Source organism: Parastagonospora nodorum (assembly GCF_000146915.1).
Source record: "Parastagonospora nodorum SN15 chromosome Unknown scaffold_16, whole genome shotgun sequence".
NCBI classification, from domain to species: domain Eukaryota; kingdom Fungi; phylum Ascomycota; class Dothideomycetes; order Pleosporales; family Phaeosphaeriaceae; genus Parastagonospora; species Parastagonospora nodorum.
The window spans coordinates 610713-632233 of NW_001884564.1; the positions used below are offsets into that span (position 1 = coordinate 610713).

At 51.7% G+C, this 21521-nt stretch overlaps 11 protein-coding genes across 11 annotated transcripts; 6 read left to right on the forward strand and 5 right to left on the reverse strand.

Moving 5' to 3' along the window:
- Positions 1–508: 508 nt before the first annotated feature.
- SNOG_10236 (hypothetical protein) lies at positions 509–2014 on the forward strand (the record flags this gene model as incomplete). The annotated part of the gene is made up of 4 exons (XM_001800463.1): positions 509–725; positions 825–1101; positions 1196–1254; positions 1347–2014. 4 exons carry the CDS (start codon positions 509–511, stop codon positions 2012–2014), a joined length of 1221 nt encoding a protein of 406 aa, XP_001800515.1.
- Positions 2015–2160: 146 nt separating this feature from the next.
- On the reverse strand, positions 2161–3621 carry SNOG_10237 (hypothetical protein). The gene is made up of 2 exons (XM_001800464.1): positions 2664–3621; positions 2161–2609 (listed from the first exon to the last, which is right to left on the reverse strand). The coding sequence occupies exons 1-2, from the start codon at positions 2859–2861 to the stop codon at positions 2331–2333; spliced, it is 477 nt and encodes a 158-aa protein (XP_001800516.1). The 5' UTR covers positions 2862–3621; the 3' UTR covers positions 2161–2330.
- Positions 3622–4326: 705 nt separating this feature from the next.
- SNOG_10238 (hypothetical protein) lies at positions 4327–7390 on the forward strand (the record flags this gene model as incomplete). The annotated part of the gene is made up of 5 exons (XM_001800465.1): positions 4327–4830; positions 4878–6347; positions 6396–6610; positions 6700–6858; positions 6949–7390. The coding sequence occupies 5 exons, from the start codon at positions 4327–4329 to the stop codon at positions 7388–7390; spliced, it is 2790 nt and encodes a 929-aa protein (XP_001800517.1).
- Positions 7391–7407: 17 nt separating this feature from the next.
- On the reverse strand, positions 7408–9014 carry SNOG_10239 (hypothetical protein; the record flags this gene model as incomplete). Its single annotated transcript, XM_001800466.1, has 6 exons — positions 7408–7668; positions 7715–7948; positions 8102–8143; positions 8194–8486; positions 8536–8723; positions 8773–9014. 6 exons carry the CDS (start codon positions 9012–9014, stop codon positions 7408–7410), a joined length of 1260 nt encoding a protein of 419 aa, XP_001800518.1.
- A 1609-nt stretch (positions 9015–10623) lies between these two features.
- Positions 10624–12411, forward strand: SNOG_10240 (hypothetical protein; the record flags this gene model as incomplete). Its single annotated transcript, XM_001800467.1, has 5 exons — positions 10624–10775; positions 10827–10974; positions 11029–11933; positions 11956–12175; positions 12226–12411. The coding sequence occupies 5 exons, from the start codon at positions 10624–10626 to the stop codon at positions 12409–12411; spliced, it is 1611 nt and encodes a 536-aa protein (XP_001800519.1).
- Positions 12412–13319: 908 nt separating this feature from the next.
- On the forward strand, positions 13320–14095 carry SNOG_10241 (hypothetical protein). Its single transcript, XM_001800468.1, has 2 exons — positions 13320–13697; positions 13750–14095. Exons 1-2 carry the CDS (start codon positions 13391–13393, stop codon positions 13857–13859), a joined length of 417 nt encoding a protein of 138 aa, XP_001800520.1. The 5' UTR covers positions 13320–13390; the 3' UTR covers positions 13860–14095.
- On the reverse strand, positions 14041–15152 carry SNOG_10242 (hypothetical protein; the record flags this gene model as incomplete). The annotated part of the gene is made up of 1 exon (XM_001800469.1): positions 14041–15152. The coding sequence occupies one exon, from the start codon at positions 15150–15152 to the stop codon at positions 14139–14141; it is 1014 nt and encodes a 337-aa protein (XP_001800521.1). The 3' UTR covers positions 14041–14138.
- Positions 15153–15693: 541 nt separating this feature from the next.
- On the reverse strand, positions 15694–17010 carry SNOG_10243 (hypothetical protein; the record flags this gene model as incomplete). Its single annotated transcript, XM_001800470.1, has 1 exon — positions 15694–17010. The coding sequence occupies one exon, from the start codon at positions 17008–17010 to the stop codon at positions 15694–15696; it is 1317 nt and encodes a 438-aa protein (XP_001800522.1).
- Positions 17011–17798: 788 nt separating this feature from the next.
- On the forward strand, positions 17799–18089 carry SNOG_10244 (hypothetical protein; the record flags this gene model as incomplete). Its single annotated transcript, XM_001800471.1, has 2 exons — positions 17799–17825; positions 17979–18089. 2 exons carry the CDS (start codon positions 17799–17801, stop codon positions 18087–18089), a joined length of 138 nt encoding a protein of 45 aa, XP_001800523.1.
- Positions 18090–18367: 278 nt separating this feature from the next.
- SNOG_10245 (hypothetical protein) lies at positions 18368–19388 on the reverse strand (the record flags this gene model as incomplete). The annotated part of the gene is made up of 2 exons (XM_001800472.1): positions 18368–19008; positions 19085–19388. 2 exons carry the CDS (start codon positions 19386–19388, stop codon positions 18368–18370), a joined length of 945 nt encoding a protein of 314 aa, XP_001800524.1.
- A 715-nt stretch (positions 19389–20103) lies between these two features.
- On the forward strand, positions 20104–21504 carry SNOG_10246 (hypothetical protein; the record flags this gene model as incomplete). The annotated part of the gene is made up of 1 exon (XM_001800473.1): positions 20104–21504. One exon carries the CDS (start codon positions 20104–20106, stop codon positions 21502–21504), a length of 1401 nt encoding a protein of 466 aa, XP_001800525.1.
- Between the last annotated feature and the right edge of the window lie 17 nt (positions 21505–21521).

Sequence of the window (21521 nt, forward strand, 5' to 3'; positions counted from 1 at the left end):
CTAATCGCTCTCGCAGCTCCACTCCTCGTCCTCCGTGTATATACTGTAGCGCATATGGTTGTGTAAACAGACTGTCCGTGCTCCGTTGCCTGTCAAACGTCCTCGAAACCCAATTCACACAGTCGCCTAAGGCTCCCAACTCCCAGGTTGACCCTCGTCTGTGCCGCTCCTGGTTATGTTCACAGCTCCTGCACCAGTTGCGCCCACTGTTACTGCGACTACTATATCCCCGAACTCGCCCGTGTCCCGCCCGTCAGGACGTCGAGGGTTGAGTTTCCTGAGGAATCTACACCTGCACTCGGGTGGCACTGCGGACGACCCACGTGAGGAATCCCCCAGGCATTCCAAGACACGGCCACGCGCCTCCACGCACACCCCGCCCGCGTCCCCATTTCTCGCGACTTCCTCCCAAAGCGCAGCCAGTCGCCCTCCCCCTCCTTCGCGTAGACAAACAGACACCGACGCCCAACAGCCCTCGAGCGACTCCCCACCCGAAACGCCTCCCAGCATGACTAGGAATCGTGCCGACACGGCCCAGCCGCCTCTCACTGTACGCAACAACTCGGGGCCTGTACCAACAGTACCAAACGGGCCGTCAAATGGCGACGCTCTCGAAAGCGGGGTGGACGGTGCGTCCGCGGTGAAGCATCTCCCGTCCATTCGCTTCATCCCACACCAGGACCCCAGAGCGGGCCGACCCTCGCTGCAGTTTCCCACGATCCAGCGTACGCTACCAGACGAGTCGGCTATAATCCGAGTAGGACGGTACTCGGAACGCGATAACATGCCCGAAAATACACCGAGCGGGCCCTCAGCTGCTGCAGTAGGCTTCAAGTCCAAAGTTGTGAGCAGGAAACACTGTGAACTATGGTGCAAAGATGGCAGTTGGTACATCAAGGATGTGAAGAGTTCCTCAGGGACGTTCCTCAACCACATCAGGTTAAGCCAGCCCAATGTGGAGTCGAAGCCTTTTAGGATAAAGGACGGTGATATCATCCAGCTCGGAATAGACTTCCGTGGTGGAGAGGAGATGATTTTCCGATGCGTCAAGATTAGGGTCGAGTGTAACCGCGGATGGCAACAAGGCCTCAACAAGTTCAAGTATGCTTGCCTTTACTGTACTAAGGGGCATTGGCTAACAGGCACAGTAAACAAACACATCAGAGACTACGGAATCTTGCCAAGGGTAAACCAGATGGCGACAGCGCATCGACACACACATCAGAATGCGCCATCTGCTTGATGTCGATAGCAGTAAGATGAACCACGAAACATCCAACATACCTCACGCTAACTTCAGCCGTAGCCTTGCCAATCTTTGTTCGTCGCACCCTGCTCGCATGTATGGCACTACAAATGTATCCGTCCAATTTTGAACGGTCCAACATGGCCAAACTTCCTCTGTCCGAATTGCCGAGCTGTTGCCGACCTAGAAGAGGACGTCGAAGATCCCCCCGACTTCGACGACTGGGAAGAAGACGCCGAGCAAACGAATGGTGACTCGACTGCCACCGCTGAGAACGGCGTAGGAGACCGCCACATCACACCGCGCGCCTCGCTGGTCCCCATGAATGCCCAAGCCCCTGTCAACAACACAGGCGACGAGGACGGCGGCGTCAGTCTCGGAGATCTGCAGCAAGCAATTTCAAATATCAGCATGTCAGACTCAAACGGCCATGCAAGTCAACCAGGATCACACCCGCAGACCCCCGAACGCCGTCTCGAACCACCCACGTCGTCGATCACGCAACCAGTGCAGATCAACGTCACGAGTGCAAACGAGTTCTCCGGCCTGTCGCCTTTATATCAACACCACCATGATGGACTGACGCCTGATCGCGTACACGACGGGCCGATGACGCCGAGGAACGACGCGGGTCCGTTCGTGCTCGACGGCAGCGCAGGCAGAGCAGCGGGAAGTCGCTTGAGGGACATTTCCCCCGCAGGCTCGGATTCTGGCAGCACCACGAGTGGGAACGGGCCGCCGAGCCTGCCACCAGTCCGTTTGAGCTAGGCGTTTGATTTTCTTTCGTTAGTCTGTGCATTTCTGGCGCTAGGGAGCTCACGAGGGTCAACGGTCGATGGGGTGTTCGTTTTTTGTATCGCGCATCTCTGGGAAGGAGTATATTGGTATGGGGAAGATGAAGAGAGAGAGGTAGATGGATAATGAAATGTGTCATTCTTGTCAGTTGATTTAGCATATTCATCTCATCTTCTCTTCTAGCTTCGTTCATCTCTTTTTCTCTCATAGATCCGTTCATTGATGGCAATCAATGCATCGCAGCTCATTCAAATCTCCAAACGCGCTCCAGGGTATCTTCACAATCATTTCAATCGAACATGCCACCCATAGCCCTGCCCTCATGGCTCATCTTCCATTCCTCAAGGAGGACCATGACTTCCTGTCGCGTGTCCTCGATGATGCCGTCCATTTTGATGTCGTTCTTATCGTACCCGAAGGGATCTTCAAGTTGCACGCCGATGCCCTCAATGCCGTAGAGTGTGAAAGCGACGATAGCGACGATGGGGATGCTCCACCATCCGTAGTCGTCGACGATGGCGAAGGGTAGGATACATGTGAACAACGCGAGGACTTGTTTTTGGTGGATCTATAAATTATGGTCAGCGTTGGAATGAGATGAAAGTATGTCATATGTGCGTACCAAATGCGCCACCGGAATCGGCGTCGACCTTATCGTCTCCATCTTGCCGTATGCATCGACAAACGTGTTAATCTGCACCGTCATCTGCGACGCAAGTGGGGCATGGAACCAGCCACGATCAAAGCCCCGGCGTATATAGCTTTCTAGCAGCACGCTAAGTTGGAGCGGGAGACCGAGCCCTTGGTCCTCGTAGCCCATCAAGCCCTGTGGTAGAAGCGAGACGTAATCATCCTTCTTGGTGGGGACAGAGCCAGCGCCGGTTTCCAGCGTGGCAGTCGAGGCGGAGAGAAGTGGTGTGGAAGCGACGGGTGTGCCTGGCGTGGAGTAGCTGCGGTCGACGTAGCTGGGGCGGCGGGAGACGGGTGTGGAGCGCGGGTAGTGAGAAGTTTGAGGGGGGAGGGTAGCGAGACTGGCTGGTGGGATGTTGAATTCAGCCCGGAGGTTGTGCTTAATCGCATACAGCACAGCAACCAAACATCTCACGACTCTTTCGGTGTCCCTCTTCTCCGCCTCGCTTGCATGGCCCTCTTTATCTTTGCTGTTGACCAGACATATTCTCGCCAGATTCCTCACGCTCGTGCCGATTGTAGTCAAGCAATTCCGCCCCCGTCCAGAAGCGATCGTAGCTCGTGCTGTTGCGGAAGACAAGCATCAACCCCACCACTATGCTGAGTGATGGGATGATGGTCGAGGGAATGTTGATTGAGTCCCATACGTTGGTATCGAGATAGACGATAAGGACAGTGAAGAGCGAATGTAGGAGGACGGGCAGGGCGATAATATCGTGTACGGCGCCTTTAGCGAAGCGCAGTACTAGAGGCAGGCGCCGCGGCTTCTTGCGGAAGGCATGGGCGAGGGGGTAGGTGGGTTGTCGTTGTGGTGGAGGCAGTGTTGCGGTGCTCGAACGAGTGAAAGACACCATCGTCACAGGATTGAGGTGTAGATGTCGAGAAAATGAGCGCGCAAAAGACGTGCTCTACTGAGGTATCAAGCGTATTATATGGACTCCAGTATGTACTCGAGAACCTGCTCGTAGACCGCCGAGTCGGTCGTTTTGCGGGGACAGACGCTTGTTTACATACAGGGTCCAGGGGTCTAGTGACATCACGGCCGGTGCTTCACTAGCACGAAGTAGCATCGCCGGACTGCTTTCAATTCCTCGTCTTGACGCCTTTCCGATGTTATCCAGTCCTGACATGGTATTATGACCGCAGAAGGACAAAGAGTATGATGGGTTCCTTGGAGGCTGAAGGGAAGAGGGCGAATGTAGGGCGGTCGAGCCTACCCGATTGAGCCCCCGCGCTTGCATCGCGCAGCTGCCTTGTCTACCAAGTCATCCTCAGCACTCTTGGTCAAACTCAGCCTCTCACTATATCCATGGTCCCCGGCGAGTTTTCGTCATAATGCAGCATCTTTCCTTATTGTCTTCAGTATCTGTCCTCCTCACTCTGTCATTGCGTTCGGCTTCCAGTGATCGCGGGACCGACTACTCCCATCGGCGCGATCGTCGCACCTCAGATCGCAGGGCAAACTACCCAGATCGCAGCGTGTCTGCCGCCTCGTGATTAACAGCCTTGTTGCAATGGCACGAACCACCGGGAAAAGCTTCAAGGATGTTCGGAGGTCGCTGTACACCGCTCTCATAACCCATGCATACATCCCCATGGTGGACATAGACGGTCTTGTCACCGAAGATGTCGAAAGGCGCTTCTTCCCTGAAGGCACTGCCGAAAAGGTCTTGACATCCGAAGCTCTCACGCGACTGTTCACTACGATTTCTTCTACTGAACACACATCAAATTTACGTCTTCAACCTTCGGAGCTAGCCAAATTGGTAGAGAGTCGAAAGCTTCACGTCTTCTTGGCTATTCTCATTACCTCGAACTGTGACCTCGATGGATTTTCTGCCTTCACAACCAACCTGCTAGCACCAGATCCATGGAACAACCTGACTGGCGAGCTTCAGCTTCCGACTGAGGATGGCAATCGCTTGCAGGATATCTTAGAGGATGATGTGGCTGCTGACAACTTCTTGCAAAAGCAGCATGAGTTCTTCGCGGCTGTTATAGAAAAGAACAAGGAAATCAAGGGTCGCTTTCGTCGCTTGCCATACGTGAGGGAGAAGCTCATAGGCCAAGGATCTTTTGGAAAGATATATGATGTCTCTGTGAGTTCACTGTCCCTCTCACATCCTGCACGGGTGTTGTAATGCAGGCGAAAGTTTCATCGACATCAATCACTGACTTCCTGCGCTTGCAGATATCCCCGCATCACTTCAAGAGTGGGCCGATGCTGAACGAGGGAGAATACCGAATCGCCCGGAAAGACTTTGAACTCAATGCAGAGGAGAAGTCACACGAAAAGGAGCGCGATGTCTTGCGCGACATTGTCCGTAATGCAAAAAGCCATAACAACATCATGAAGAGCTTGGGAAGCCTGGAAAACGGCTCGATCTACTCACTTTTCATGCCTCTGGCCGCTTGCGACTTGAAACAGTACATGCAGCGTAATCCTGCTGCTCCGAGTCTGCCACAACAGAAGGCCAGCTTGGTGCATTGTGCTGTCGGACTTGCCGGAGCTATCGCTTACCTTCATGAAGAACTGGAATCGCCGATGTATGAAAAGCTCTCGTGCTTCCACATGGACCTCAAGCCACAAAACATACTGATTGTCATTGATCCTGAATCTCAGGAGCCCTCTTGGAAACTGTCGGATTTCAACATGTCACGCGTTAAAATGAAACGGAAACCATTCGTCGATCAGTTGTCGCTGAGGAGAAGCTCAACTTTTAGCGACAACGTCTACGAGATCAACAAGCTTTTCAAGCGTAGGATTCCAGATGTCGCATCCGCATCTTCGGCTGACTATACTATTGGTCGACGCGGTACCGGGACATATCTAGCGCCTGAAGCCTGTGTCGATGGCCACCCTGTCCAGGCGGAGAGCGATACTTGGTCATTAGGGTGTGTGATCAGTGTTGTCTTTTCATATCTTCACGGAGGTCAAGCAGCAGTGGAGGAGTACTCAGAGCTCCGCGGCAAGAAGGATGGCGTCGATCGATTCTTTTCGTTCTCTGGCGGTAATGGTCAGCACAAGCTGAGCGATGTGCATGTTAGCGAGGCGGTGAAGAACTGGCACAAGCATCTCCGGATGAAGACTCGCCAGGAGCGCCCGAACGAGAGTGAGGCATTTGAAGCACTTCTCAGCTTTCTTGATCGTCGCGTGCTAGTCATTGATCCAAAGGCCCGTCGTGAGACAACAGCCAACGACATCCGATCCAAACTTATCGAAGCTTTTGATGTCTTCCATAACTTGGAAGAGCGTGGGCCTACGTCTCCAGTTTCACCAGGAAGCCGATTCAATGTCCCCATCCTCAAGAGATGGTCAAAGCGGCGACAATCAGAGGCCGAAGCACAGTCGCAAGATTGGAAGATACCGCTCTCGACCGCTGTGAAAACATGCGCGTTCGGACCTAACGCCGAACCGCTTGTTTGCATGACGGACATCACATTGACAGTATATTCTTTAGAGCATGTACTACTTCCGAATGGATCATCCAGTTTCAATAAAGACCTCATTGTCTATGGCGAGGTCAGTCCGCAAGATAAACGGCGGCACTGGATCCCCAACATCGGCGTCTCGTCACGATACATTGTCGCAGCCACGGACTACAAGGAATTCGATGTGAGCTTTTTGCCCGCGCTTGGTAATTACCCTACTTACATTCTACAGTGCTACTTCTACCAGATAACGCAACCAGGTAACCACAACAGCGAGGTGGAGCTTGTCGCTCACTGGGAGTTGAAGATGCCGCGCATACAAAAGCTTGCTATATCTCCCGATGCTCGTTACGTTGCCTTTGTGCTCTTTGGCGGATTTACACAGAAAGAGAAATGCTCGTTATACATAACAAAACTGGACTTGCATTATGACGCGGATCAGGAAAGGTACATCTTCGCGGCTTGAGTGGAAGTGTCTTTACTAACCAAACATTCAGCAAATACATATCAATCGCATCATCATCATCTGGCTCCAGCACAAGCCCAAACTCTCCTCTAGGTCGTCCTATAGATCTGCCCTGTGCAGCAGAAGACGTCTGCGAGCTCACGTTCTCCGACGTCAACGGACTCTACGTCGTCACAAAGCCTAAGCAGCATGACGAAATGACCGAGAACACCATGCACGTCTATGCATGGTCTGTGCAAAATAGTGGAAGGACACCGTTAGCACCAAGTCCTATCAAACACGACGTACGTACGTGATATAACGAGGATCTGCTTTATACTAACTTGACGCAGGGCAAGGATGATATCCTTCAAGGCTTGTACACCTGTTTCGCTCCCTACAATCACGACATGGCATTCATCGTCGTCTCTCAAGAGAAGAGGGTTGTAATACGCGCATGGGAATTTGAACGGTATACCCAGAGTAACGCGCGAGGCTTTCGGCTCCTGAAGATCCTCATGAACAAGGACGATCACGAGACTCTGGCGTTCGGGACCCGGGAAGCACACAACGAACTCCAACTGCTCACATTTCTTACTGCCGAGACCAGAGATGAGCTCAAAATCAAGTCCGGAAAAAAGCTCCCAGGCATGACACATCAAAGCAAATTCGTACCGTGCATCAACACCAGCTTGACAGGCACTCTCGCCCAGCGCCATCTCCTGATCGCAGTCATGGAAGGATTTGCAGTACGTATCGTTCGTGTTGATTTCGATACCTGATATACCACTATATTGAGTTACGAAGCTAGTAGCCGTGGACTTTTCTCAACATCGGTGGAGCTTCTCCTAATGCTCTGGGGCAAATCTTCGTCTTCTGACTTACCGTAAAAACCAGCCCCGAGCTTGCGAAGATTCGGAAGACCTGCCATGCCGTAGTACAGGACTACTGTAAACATAGTTGTTACCATGGCCGTCACGAAGTAGATCCATATCTGCGGCGATGTGATCAAACGATTCGTCTTTAGATCCAGCTCGAAGAACTCCATGCCAAATATGCCCTGCATTGGTCAGTCGCAGACATCAATGCCGACACTATCGACTTACCGTAACAAGTGTCCACGGGAGATAGATGAGCGTGATCACCGTAATAAAAACGGCTGATCTCGTCAGTACTACCATACTTCCGTTCTGCTCTTGCGCGACACCCTGGTTTCGAAAAGCAAGAGTGTCAGCAAGAAGCGTGGCAGTATTGTTGCTTCGTTCTTGGAGAAAAAGTGCGGTTCTGATGAACGTCCGTGTATAACGTCGCGCATTATCCAGACGGGATTCCATCTGCAACTGGGTTGCTTCAGTCACACAAGCTCCTGACACCAAGGACCTGCCCAAGACTTGAAGTCCATCCGCGACCTCTTCGAAACTCGTCAAGATCGGACGCAGTGGAAGGAAACGGCTTTCCAGAAACCTCACTGTTCCAAGCATATCGTGACTCACTCGCAACGGCTCACTAATCATTGTCGAAGTCGTCATGTCGGCCTGTTCATGGTTATCACTGATCAATCTCGACTCGTTCACCTAAAACTCACGATTGGAAGTAAGCGCTTCTCGTACTCTGCGATATACTCCCGCCAGTACATGAAGTATGATGCATGAATGACACCGTGGAGCCAGAGAGGATCAAGCTGCATCTGGTGTTCATACTTCGAGAAACATTCCAACGCCCTGCAGTATGCTGCAGATTGTGGAGACGCATTCACCAGGACGTACAAGGACGATTTCTTGTGTATGTCAAACCTTTGATATACGCCGGCTTGACGAATGACCCACGGTTCGTTCGGATGGCCTTTGTATTCGGCATATCGAAAAGTGTAGAACACCTCTGCAGGATATCAGCGAAAGCCCTTCGAATACCTCATTTGTGTACGCACGGATAGAATTCTCGTCTTCTCTCACGGTCCAAGGTACACAGAAACTTTGTTCTTCGTCGGTATCACGGTATGAAAAGCTCAGCGGTACTTCAAGAAAAGTCGGATGCACTTCATGATGCTCCATAAGCTCTCTCAGCATCGGCTTGGTTATTTGCAATCTCGACCAGGAGTTCTTTTGACTTATCGATCTGGCTTCATTTAATCCTCGAGCATTAGTGTTCATACTCTGCAACTTACATTAATCGGGAAGAGTAATTCAAGTTGCTGCCGTTGCTTAGATAGCTCTTCAACTCTCCGAAGTTGGCGCACTCCTGGGTTTTTGAGATCGCGGTTGTCGACTGTGGTCTTTGAGCGGCAATTGTGTCAATAATATGCACAGATTCGGTCAAGCTTGAATCCAGCTCAAAACACTTTGTCGAGTTCTCAAAACGCGTCCAAAATGACAGCGAGTTTGTCGCTAAGAAGTCCATTGGGTCCATCACGATAAGCGAATCTGCAAATTTGACAAATGGAACAATGACGGCTGATTGATAAGTCTGCCGAAGCAATATTTACAAACTGAAAGTGGATAACACGAGTTGAAGAAGATAAGCGGGTGCGCCGTGACGCGGCTGAGCGCTCTAGCACATCAGGGCGCATGTTATGCGCAGCCACCCCAAACTCTGTGCAATGTCTGCCTACACTCTCTGTGACCAATCACTATCTCGCAAGTCTAGGTTCGGTCAGCCTGACAGGTTTCGAAGACCGGGCATGCTCCATACTCTAGTTCAGCCTTGTTGTTTTTAGTCAGTGGATATTCTCAAGGTTTAGTTTAGGGAAATATACTTCTGTTAACCTACGGGGTACATATAGTATCCACTGATCCTCCTTCATCTGAGTTGCTGTTAGAGGGTACGAGATTTCGCACCGTCTGGAATGCTTCCTCACTTTCACTTTAAAATTGCCATCTGGGAAAAGGCCGGACAGAAAGCTGCGCAGTCTTTGCTCATCGCGATATCGTATGCGGGAGTTTTGAACTATCAGAGGAGCCTTCTCATTTCTTCTTTTACGGGACAGCTGCAGACTTCGCGTAAGCTGCGCATGTACGAGGAAACTTGCAGTCACGAGGCTTACTTTTCTTGAAAATCCTAAACACATCGCGACGAAACGTAGCTTCAAGGTTGATGCTGTCACCCCACTGCTGAATGATAAAGTGCGTTTTGAGAGCCTACGAGCTTCCACTACGTTTATGTGTTGACCGGTACGCGTCCGCAGTCACCAAAAGCAATCTTGTCATACATCAACCAGGGCGGCACGCGACAGGTACTGATTGGTCAGTACTGCTTCACCGACGCCCAGAATGGTAAGGCGCCACTGCACCAATGTGCCTCGCTTGCCTTCCTAGCCGGATACAGCTGGAGGACGAAGGCGCAGGACGCTGAGCCCCAGTCTTGGGAACACGGTAGATGCATGAAGGACTACGTCAAAGCTGACTCTCTAGGGCAAATCCCATAAACAGGCATCGCAAACCACTTCCCTGCAAATCTCACTAGCGAATGTCCATTGATTCCTGCCTCTGAAATTTAGCCCAGGATGCAACCAGTGCACGAAGAAGGAAATTCGCAGACGGAACGGTTCCCTGATTTGCTGCCAGGGCATGCTGATCCAGGTACAACCACGAGCACGAAGGGTCCATTCATCACTCTGCGACCGCAAAGTCTGGCCTCCGCGTTTGACAGCAACAGGCCGTCCGATGTGAGCCATGGGGCTTCTACATCTGGGAGTAGGTTGGAGACTGCTGAGCGAGTTGAAGATCCAGAAAAGGTTCCTACAGCCTTGCCCGGCGATGAACTACTTATCGAGCGCAATCGGGATAGAGCAGTCAAGTAAGTATCACCCAAGTTCATGGGACATGAAGCAGGGAACTGATAACATTCAAGTCGTCGTCTAGGAGGTATCCACATCTTCGTAAGTAAACACCGACCTTCTCTAGAGAGAGGTCAGGAGACTCACATGTGGCAGATGATCACCATCAGCAGTGTACTTGGAGTAGGCCTCTATGTTAGAGGAGGATATATTCTTAGACTCGGTGGACCTCTTGCAGTTCTCATGTCATTTGCGCTGCTTGGGACTCTTGCCTGGGGTGTCATGCAGTGCATTGCGGAAATGCTTTGCATCTGGCCGATCTCTGGAGCTCTGAGCGCTTATGTCACCGAGTTTGTCGATGTTGAACTAGGTATAGCAGTCGGCGTCGCATATTGGTACGTCTTGGGTTGCTTATACGGTTGTTCACGAGTGTTGACTTTGTGCAGGTTCACGTACGCGATTTCATTCGCAGCTCTTGTCGCTGCAACTGCAGGCATCGCAGACTTCTGGGACACGCCTAAGGGTATACAAGGAGGTGTTTTGTTCTTCCTCGTTCCCGCTGTCCTGGTAGTTATCAATGCTTTCGGCATCGAGGTATGACATTCCTCAGAGTATGGCGGATTCACAATGCTGACAGATCGTTGGTAGTTGTACGGTCTGATAGAGGTCATCGCCGGCTCCCTCAAACTCTCCTTCCTGGCTGTCATCATCATCGTCATGATCGCGATCAACCAAGGCGCTGGACCAGGATCAAAGATCGGCACGTCAAAATATCCCGATACTGTTCTCGTACGGGACGAGGACGTCACCAACAGCTGGGCCCAGGCATTGTTCATGAGTCTCTCTATCGCCGCTTTCGCCTTCGTTGGTGTTGAGACCACCGCTGCTTCTGCGCTAGAAGCTCGTGTCACAGAGGAACGAAGCCCAACTCAATCGCGAGCCATCGGAAAAACAGTCAAGTTCTCCGCTGTCTACATCTCCTTCCTCGCGGGGATCATGTATGTGGTTGCCGGCGTACTCGTGACGTTGAACATCAATTGGGAAGATCCTAAACTTCCACGCATGAGTTGGGTCAGGCCCAAGTCTTCGGACGGCGGCCCCGAAACAATTGGGACAACGAGTTCTGCCTTTGTGCTCGTAGCCGAAGCCAGTCGCATTCCTGGGCTAGCTGGCACTTTGAACGTTTTTCTGATGTTCACGGCATTATCATGCGCCAACACGAATCTGTATGTCGCCTCACGCACACTATTTAGTCTGACGAGAGGTCTGGACGGAGGCCGTGGGCGCCCCTGGTATACGCGGATCCTCGCGTACTTTGGCAAAACAAACAACCGCAAAGTACCGCTGCGAGCTCTCGTGGCGTCATGCATCTTCGCATGGATTCCCTTCCTCTACCTTGCAAGCGCCCATGGACCGGACACAAGTATCGGTACTATTCTCGACGTGCTTTCCGAGATGGGATCGGTCGGTGTGATCATCGTATGGGCATGCGAGTGTTGGGCATACATCCGATTTTACGACTGGTATATTCGCACCGTATATGATGATATGCCGTATGATGCTAACTCATCGTAGCATCGAGAACAACCGCGAGGTACTCGAAAACGTCCCACTGATTCGACGCTGGAATCGCGGCACAAATACCGTACCCGACGATTTTCCTTATCGCAGTCACGGCCAGCCCATCACAGCTTACGCATCGCTTTTCGCCTGTCTTTTCATTCTTGTCGTCGCGAACGGAGCAGGCTTGTGGAAAGAATTTCACATCCAACCCTTCTTGTCCGCTTATCTTGCTGTGAGTTCTCCGCACCAGCTTGAAACTTCTTGTGCTGATATAAGCAATAGCCCATATGTTTCATCGTGCTCTGGATCTCTTTGAAAGTCTTGCGCAAAGGCCAATGGCATCTAGTTGATCTGAACGGCGAAGAGTTGGTGCAGAAGATGCGCAGACTGCATGAGATTCGATGGCGGAGCGCGGAGAATTCGGATGGAGGGAAGAGGGGAGTGAAGAATCTTTGGGGAATTTTGTAGAGTAGATAGAACACGTTTGCCATGTTGTCGATTCACACTTACTTGCCATGTTCCTCAGCCTCCTTCATGTTCATATCTTACATGTACTCGGAGACTGCAGCCATATGAAGCCACCCAATCCGAATTAGACGAACACCGGCCGTTATTCACGAATCTAGATGTTCTTTTCAAGAACAGTTCGCATGCCTGTCGTTCGGTGCATACGCTGTGTTGGACATGGTCAGCCCGCGACCGGGCCGAATAGAACGTCTTAGTGCTTTGAAGAACATCTCACATATCATTTCCCTGATGTTATCTGACGCATTTCTAACTTCACTCCGTTACGTGTAACACACACATGTGTACACCACAGTAACGCGCTGTCACAACTACAGAGTGCCCAAGTTCCTAAATAACCCCAGTGGAAGCATGGAAATAGCGTTAGCATTAAGTCTTAGTGTATTTCCCCTCTTTACACCAGGAATCCTATATACCTTCCCGATCCCGGCTAGCTCCCGGCGCCCACCTGTCGATCCGCAACACCACACAGCCTATCGCGAGCGCACATGTGCCGACATGGCCTTATCCGGCGATAAGAGGGCGTGAAACACATCGTTTTAGCGGCCGGCGAATCATTCACTGTACCTGCCTGATCGGCCACAAGTGCCATGGTCTTGGTAGTACTGCAATGGATGTGGAGCCAATGGTACGCTGCAACGTGAGAGTGTGTAAGTGCCAGACGAATGCGGTGGGATGGGTGTGCTTAGTCGAGGAGGGATCTGCAGGTGTTTTGGACGGAGATGGGGATGCTTTGGGTCAGAGCTGGCGAGCATCTAATCTATTCGGTGTATGATCGGCTGTGTATGCTTCGGCGACGTCCGTCCTAGTATCGTCGAGTATAAAGACTCTCGTAGTACGCACGACTTGTAGCTTCAGGTCAGCCCAGCCCCAAGCCAAACCCTCGTTACATCCAACCCATCCCGTCCCTCGCTCAATCACCATGAAGTTCATCGCCAGCCTCCTTCTCCTTCTGACTCCGGTCGCTCTCGCCCTCCCTACTGCTGTCGTCACTGAAGTCGAGGCGGAGATCGAGACCAGGCAGTGCTTCGTCACATGCGGCTCGACATGCTACTCCAGCTCCCAGGTGTCTGCAGCACGCAGCAAGGGCTACTCGTACTACCAGTCGAACAGCCAGGCCGGTAGCTCCAGCTACCCGCACACGTATAACAACTACGAGGGCTTCGACTTCCTCGTTTCTGGACCGTACCAGGAGTTCCCGCTGAGGACTTCCGGCGCTTACACTGGTGGTAAGTTGATGGCATGTAGAGGATGGTGGATTGTGCTAATTGTGTGTTGCAGGATCACCGGGTGCCGACCGTGTTATCTTCAACACGAAGGGCCAGAGGGCGGGAGAGATCACGCACACTGGCGCTTCGGGCAACAACTTCGTTGCTTGCTCAGGATGGTAGAGCGTGGTTTGGCTTAGAGAGGCTGCCACTGCGGAGAAAATTTGTTTCTTGGGGGACGGAGGCTTGCTGTATTCGATGAGTCTGTGTTTGATGTGACGACGGGTTGGCGGCTGCCAGCCTGCTCCGGCGAGAGGGATGGGCTACGACTTGACGTAGTATGATACCAATTGATACTTCCACTGCGCCATTTGATACTGAGTTCTATATTGGGTATCTAACTCTATTGCAAGAGATCGCTTCCGTTTCATCTCCCCCTCTTTACTTCGAATTTTTCTACGCTCATGCCGTCTTTCTCCAAGCATCAGCCAGTAATGCTCCACCAGCAACCATACCACACGCCCCGACACCCCAATCGCTCAGCAAGCCCTTCTCCATAGACCAATGCACCGTCATCGGCGCATACGCCATATTCGAAGCCAAGTCCTTCCACCACAACCAATTCTCCAACTTCTTCTCTCTACTCCTCTCCTCCCGCTTAATTTTATCCTCCTTCTCCCCATCACCACTTCCCTCCCTAGGCTCATCCTCCTTGTAATACCGCACGACACCCAACCTCACCAACTCGACTCCCACATAGACAGCCCAAAACCTTGAGCTCCACAACCACCACTGATTCTCCCTCGCCTTGCCCACATCGCCCGTCCAACTCGCCGTCGTCAGCGCGCCTTTACTCGACAGATATGCGCCGTTCTCGAGGACTTGGAAGCCAACACACGACGCGATCGCCGCCCACGTCAGCTTCCTCAGCACCTTCTCCTTCCCGCTCGCATCTCCAGACAAGGGGGTGCAATACGTGCCCCGCGCCCACGTATACAGTCCCACAACACCCCACAATCTGACGAATATGCGATAGTCGCTTATCGTTTCGGCCAGCGCTTTCGAGCTGCCAACGACTTGCGCCATAACTTTTGTGCTCGTGGGCGCGGGCAGACTGGCAATCAGCGTCTCGCCAGGAAGAAGTACGCCATCTGCTTTCTGCGCAATGTCGGTCGCTATGTAGGCGAGGCGGCGTTCGAGGAGGCGGGAGAGGAGGGCGCGTGTGAGGGTGAGGGTGTAGGAGATTGTGCAGAGAAGGACATCGGTGCCGCTAGGGGTGGAGAGGAGTTTGGAGAGGCGGATTAGCTTGCGGTCGGTGGAGTGGGCGGTTTTGGTGAGGTATCGAATAAGTAGGATGCGGAGTTTTTGTATGTTTGATAGGCGTTGGCGTGGGTGCGATGGTTTCTCTGGCGCCGCGGGTGGTGGTATGGTGGGATCAGAGGGTATTGTAGTGCTCTCTGGGTGTTGTTCGTCCATCGTGGCTTCTCTCGCAACTTTCTACTCAGGTGTAATTGGCAGTGCAGAGTTGTGTTATCGGGAAATCATTACTGGTCAGAAGTGTGAATGTTGTCGCAGAAGCTTGACGCGAACTGTTTGGCCGAGGTTTTCGGAATCGGCTCGGAACTTCTGGAACGTGGCCGCGTGCGTCATGGCACGTGGACGCGACGTTCTCTCGCACGTGAAAGTGAACCCTTCAACATCGACTAAGTATCTTTATTTGCTCGCAGTAGTCACTTTTCATTTCATCGAGTAATTTGGTGCGTGTAATTGATATGGCATCGTGTAGGCTTCAGCACACCTGGGCAGCATACAGCCAAACCCACAGGTACTTTAACGACCTCCTGCAAGCTTGATCATATGGTAAAATTGTACGTGTCAAACACCAAAGCAAAATTGCAGTCAAAGTACATTGCAATAAAGCCGCATTCGAGAGAACTCCATAAAACTCTCAATTGAATCAGATATTACAAGTTATTTTCAAACGTAAATTCATCTTCATAATCAGCATTCATTTTCTCTACCCAGAAAGCTTCTGTCCGAAACTGCTCCTCGCCACCAAGCTTCTGAACTTCTTTCCAAACACATAAGCCGGTATCGTCAGTCCGCAAATGGCCAGATTCACTCCAGTAATTGTACCGAAAACAGTCTGAGGTCCCACGTGTGCCATCCATCCATTCGCATATGTAGTCGCCACAAACGTGAACACTGCTTTTGTAAAGTTGATGGTGACGAAAGCCTGGTTCGCGTCCTTGGGATGGCAGTCGATAACATATGTCAATGACGCAGTGGACGCAAACGGGACGGAAAGAGAGTGAATCGACATGAATACGACAGGCCATACAATCGGCACTCCCTGTTGCGCGGACATGCCAAAACCAACGAAGCCAATGGTTGCGAATATGGTGGCTGGAATCATGAGCACGAGGCGGAATTCTGGCTCGAACACGCCGTTGTTGCGACGTGCCATGAACTTTGCGATAGCGTCTGATGCCCAGCCTGAAAGTGGTGAACCTAGTAAGCCGACGACCAGGAGGGGCAAATTGGTGAGCCCGATTTGTGCGGGACCGAGGGCGTAAGGGGGAGCGCTGAAGACAGAGACGGACAAGACAGAGATGACAAGGAGCCACGTGAAGTAAGAGCCGTACACGATTGTCGAGAAAAGTACAGCTGGGTACGCGATGAGCGGGACGGGCTTCCATGCATTCTTCCAAAATGACTCGTCGTTAAGGCGCCCGCGGAAGAGACGAAGTTGCGAAGCGTATGTCTCCTTGGGCTCATCGCTGCCGAGGTAGGAAATAGTTTCCGACGTGGCATCACTCTTCTCTTCGGGGTATACATCTTTGGTCACGGTGGCCGAAGGGCGGGGCTTGGTGTAGGTTGTCTCAACGACGAAGAAGTAAATTCCCATGAGCAGTGGGATGAAGATCAACGCAGAGATACCAAACGTTGCTTCGAAGGAGATGTTCTCGATGATGGCACCGGCGATTGTCTGACCGAGAAGAACACCGCTGGCGAGCATGCAGCCCCAGATACTGATGCGCGTGCCACGCTGGTGGACGAAGTACATGTCCGACACAGTCGAAGTCACTAGCGTCTCGAGCGGCGCGGAAGCCATACCTTGAACAACTCGCATGACGGCCAGTGACACGAAGGAAGTGGTGTAGTAACCCCAAACGTTTGTAGCCAGCAAGATAACGCCAGAGATGACGAAAAACGGGCGCTTGCCCCAGATATTCGCCCCGGCGGCAGTGAAGAACGTCGTGAAACCGATCCAGAACGCGAGGAGACCGATGATAAGCGAAGCTGCCATATCTGGGCTGACCTTGTACTTCATAGCTAGAAGTGGGAGGCCAGGAGTTACCATAGGTCCTAGAGCAGTTGTGACTCCCGAGGCGAATGCTAGAAGGACCATGATACACTCCTTCCGCATCTTTGACCAGTTTAAGGGATCATTGGGGCTGTCGGATGGTTGTGGCTGCAAAACGATGTCGCCATCTCGCTTCAGGTGGCTCGTATCGATGGAACTGTCTGATCATATGTCTTAGTGATACTTCTTCCACACAATGTGAGGCAATTACCAGCGTTAGAGTCGGCGCCGAGTGTGGCAGTCCCCGGAGGAGCTGCCATATGAGCGTCGTCTAGTACGCCCCAACCCATGATGGTCGATTCAAGATTTCAAGAAGAGATTAAATGATAAACAATAGAGGACTGCCAGCAGACCAAAAAAATTGAGAAAAAAAGTCGCTAGCAAAAGATAGTAACCCAGACACTCCAATGTCAAGAATAAAAGGCAAGAGACCAGCTACAGCCCCTCTAAAGGCCTTGCGATGTCCTTATCAGGCATGATCCAAGGCGTGGTGGTATACCTGGGCATCCAGGCCATCCTCACTGCCGCGAAACATCGATGAAGCGTTGCGTCTGACACTGTCTTGAAGATCAGATGATCTGCGCCAACCGATGTCTTCTATACAGCATGTATCGACAGGGCTGAGGCGTCGCTGCATAAGGGCCGCCAAGACGTCCATCAGCGCCACACGTTGGAAGTTTCATGTATCCTTGCTGCACCCACGACGTCGGAACGAGCCGCGCAGCTTGATCGCCCATGAGGTTTTGATCGACAACATGTTCGAGAAGGTCGGTCGTACACATGTGAGAGAGATCCTGACACCAGACATTTGTGGCATGGAGTTCACTGCCTTGCGTCGTCAGCCGCCAGATGTGCTATGGAACGGAGACATGCGTGGCAGATATGCCCGCAAATGGTATGATGCGAACATGCTGTCACGCTATCGGCATGTATAGCTAAGCACAAGTGCCGAATGGGAAGGCAAGACGAAACGCATGACATCCCGCACTGTGTTCCACAATGCAGATCCTCCAAGAATGGATCATGGATTTCTCTATGCTTACTGATGTGGCATATGTGAATGAATCATATGGTAGTCTAGACAAAAGATTATACTAATGAGGAATTTGAGACTGCACTAATTAGGCGCGATGCAGGTTATGCAAAGAAAAAGACACAAGACTTCGAAAGCACTTTTATTGCTGCCATGCACTTATCTGACGTCTCCATCGCGTGAGGAATTGCTAAAGCGTGAGTTTTTGAGCTGATTGCCTGAATGTACAACATTCTACGCGACACTTGAAACACGTATTGTCACCCGTGCTCTTCTCAGCTAATCTACCTACTACATACCATCTAGAATCTCCTTCTTGGGCTTAGGCTCGCAAACCTCGTGGTTTCCGTCAGCATGTGTGAAGCCGTAGCTCTTTGTGGCGTTGATGACGAGCTCGTTCTCATTCACGTACTGGCCGACATTGGTTGCATACCAGGATGGCCAGTGTGCGGAATACAAGCTACAGTGCTGTGCGAACGGCACATAATCATCGCGCAAGAAGTAGGTGTTGACGAAGTGGCAGTCCTTGGTAGCCGTGCAGACATCAGTGCAACGCCTGGCATCAAACCTGCCATCCATCCACGATCTGAAACCAAGGTAGGTGTTGTTGCCATGGCAGTCCAGAGGAGCCTGGATGGCGCCGCCGTTGCTGTAAGTATCGGTATTGTAGCCGGGAACGCTTGGAACGGTGTCAAACTTGACTTGCTTGACGTAGGCGTTTGAACCGGCCATGACAACATGGAATTCCTGCTGGTATTGGCCGTGGTTCAAATCATGCGTGCTTGAAGTGATGGTTCCCTGCCACAGCCCGCACTTGATAAGGGCAGTGCTCGCGGGGTTAGGGCAGTTGACTCCGGGGACTAGGACAGGGTTTCGCTCTGCATAGATTGTGAAGGCATTACAAGCAGAGCTGGAGTCGCAAGCTTCTGCACCTGTCACCAGCACGTCAGTATGCAATACGGTCGGTGAAGAACGCAACCCGAAAAAGGTAGAATTCATTTCACTTACACTCCTGAACATTGTAGCTAGTCAGCTCGCGATAGCCAGCAAACAGCGTGGGGTCATTGTAGGTCGATTTCATGTTCGTGTAGGATTGGACGTAGCCACCGGGAGTTGTGGCAGCCAGGGCAGCTCTACTGAATCCTTCATACTTCTGGAAATTTTCAGGAGTATCTTCGACAACGGTGGGGTAGGCAACTGGGCCGAGACCAATAGGTAGTGGAGAGCAGTCGGCCGCGATAGAAGCGCGAGGTGCAGCATATACTGATGAAGCCAGCGCTGCGATAGTGGCAGCTTGAAGGAGAATTGCCATTCTGACTTTGATGGTCTGAAATAGAAGAGGTGCAGGATAATGAGTGCGTGAACGAAGATCTTTATGAAGACTTTGAACAAAACTGTCAGGGAACTATTTTTGCCGCACCGGACCAAGCTACGGGTAAGCTCTGTTGATCTGGTAGAGGCATAGAAAGACTCGCAAAGTGATTCCCACTAATGGTCCGGCTCGGGGATTGGATGGAGAAGCTTATCGCTAAACGTCTCCGCCTTGGTATCATGACCGTTGGGGACGGAAGGAGTTCAGGTATCCTAAATGAACTTGTACAAAGTTCAGATAATGCAAGTATATTGGAAGGCTACCAGTAGAGACACCTCGGGTCCGATGGTGAAGACCGAAATTCACGGACCACCTGCAAGATCCATCTTGGTTCAAGTCTCAATCTTTTACCTAGCAATAGCGATAGTAGCGATATCACTCGAAGTCTTCGCTAAGAACTATCCTGAGTTACGAGGCAGAGACATGGCATCAGCAGCGCAGATACAAAGTAATTATACGAAGTGTGTCGCGCTAGTGGTCCTTGATTCAATGGCTCGGCTAATCTTGCCGCTTCCATAGCTCAACACCATCATTCCGACCATCATGGTGCCGCCACCATGACACCAAGTTAAGGATTGAGTTCACCACACCGCAATCCATCCACTCGTTCCACGGTCACTGTTCATCCGTCTTCCATCTGCCGTACAACGCTACGATGGGCCGAACAGAGAGATCTCAAGGTCTAGCGCCACCCGCTATCCGCAAGGATATCCGGGCGAAGCAAGCCAAACACGTTATCAACAAAGTTATCCCTGCGTTACTCGCGTCTAACTCAAGAGCAAGCAAAGGTGTAGAGAGCAGCGAGCTCATTGTAGACCCTGCATCGTCAAACACAAATGCTTCAAGCAAACTGGAGACTGAGACCAAAGACGATGCAGCGTACATCAAGCGCAAAGGTCAAGGCCGGCGGAAAGCCAAGAACGAAATAGGAGCACACACCAGCAGGGAAATCACCAAAGGAAAAGGTCGCAAAAGACAAGACTCGGTAGACTTAAACCTCGCGAGCCTTTCTATCAGCGAACCTCCACCACCGGCTCCAGCAAAATCCCGCAAGATCCGCATCCTAACAACCGACACCCTTACCGCCGCCCATATCCTTGCCCATCCCTCCAAACCCTCCAAAAAGCAACCCAACATATGTGTCCTCAATATGGCTTCCCCACTCCGCCCGGGTGGCGGCGTCCTAACTGGCGCCACATCTCAAGAAGAATTTCTCTGCGCACGCACCACGCTTCTCCCGTCGCTGCAGGAATCCTACTACCGTCTGCCGGAGCTAGGCGGTATATGGAGTCCCGAAGTTCTGGTGTTTTTTAACAGGCTACCGTTGGGCGATGCTAGGGGCGAACTTGGGCCCGCTGATAGGTACTTCGTTGATGTGATTTCGGCGGGTATGTTGCGCTTTCCAGAGTTGGAAGGTGAGGAAGATGAGGTTAAAAGATTGGGAAAGAAAGATCGGGTGCTTGTGGAGAACAAGATGCGTGCTGTATTGCGTATTGCTACAAGGAAGGGGGTTAGGAAGATGGTGCTTGGCGCTTGGGGATGTGGGGCGTATGGAAATCCGGTGGTTGATATCGCGGAGGCTTGGAGGAAGGTACTTGATGGTACCACGGGCTCGAGTGGGAAAAAGAAGAATAAGTCCGAGCCGGAGACCTGGCCGGGTATCGAGGAGGTTATTTTCGCGATTAGCAATCGCGGCATGGCTGCGAACTTCGCGCAGGCGTTTGAGAATATGGAAGTCGAGCCAGGGCCGACCGATAGCACTGAAGATGACGATGATGACGAAGAAGACAGGGTCGCAGAAGAACTGCGCACTAAAATCGGAGAGATGGAAGGCCAACTTAGTAAAGTCTGGAATCCAGATCTCAAGGCTCGCATGGGCACTATTGTTGATGGGTTGAAGTTGCAGCTCAAGCAGAGAACTGAGGGAAATCCGTTATCAGATGAGGACGACGAGTCGAGCACTACTGCAGCACAGATGACACCCGAGGATAGCGACGAAGAACACAGTGGCGTAGAGGAAGAAGATGACGACGATGATGATGACAATAGCGACTAGAAAGCAGCTATATTGAA

Excerpts from the sequence above, each read along its gene's own strand:
- SNOG_10241 (XM_001800468.1), top strand. The coding sequence starts at position 13,391 with ATGAAGTTCATCGCCAGCCTCCTTCTCCTTCTGACTCCGGTCGCTCTC. Across the intron at positions 13,698-13,749 it reads TTCCGGCGCTTACACTGGTG|GATCACCGGGTGCCGACCGT; the intron begins GTAAGTTGATGG and ends TGTGTGTTGCAG.
- SNOG_10237 (XM_001800464.1), bottom strand. The coding sequence starts at position 2,861 with ATGGGCTACGAGGACCAAGGGCTCGGTCTCCCGCTCCAACTTAGCGTG. Across the intron at positions 2,610-2,663 it reads CGATTCCGGTGGCGCATTTG|ATCCACCAAAAACAAGTCCT; the intron begins GTACGCACATAT and ends CATAATTTATAG.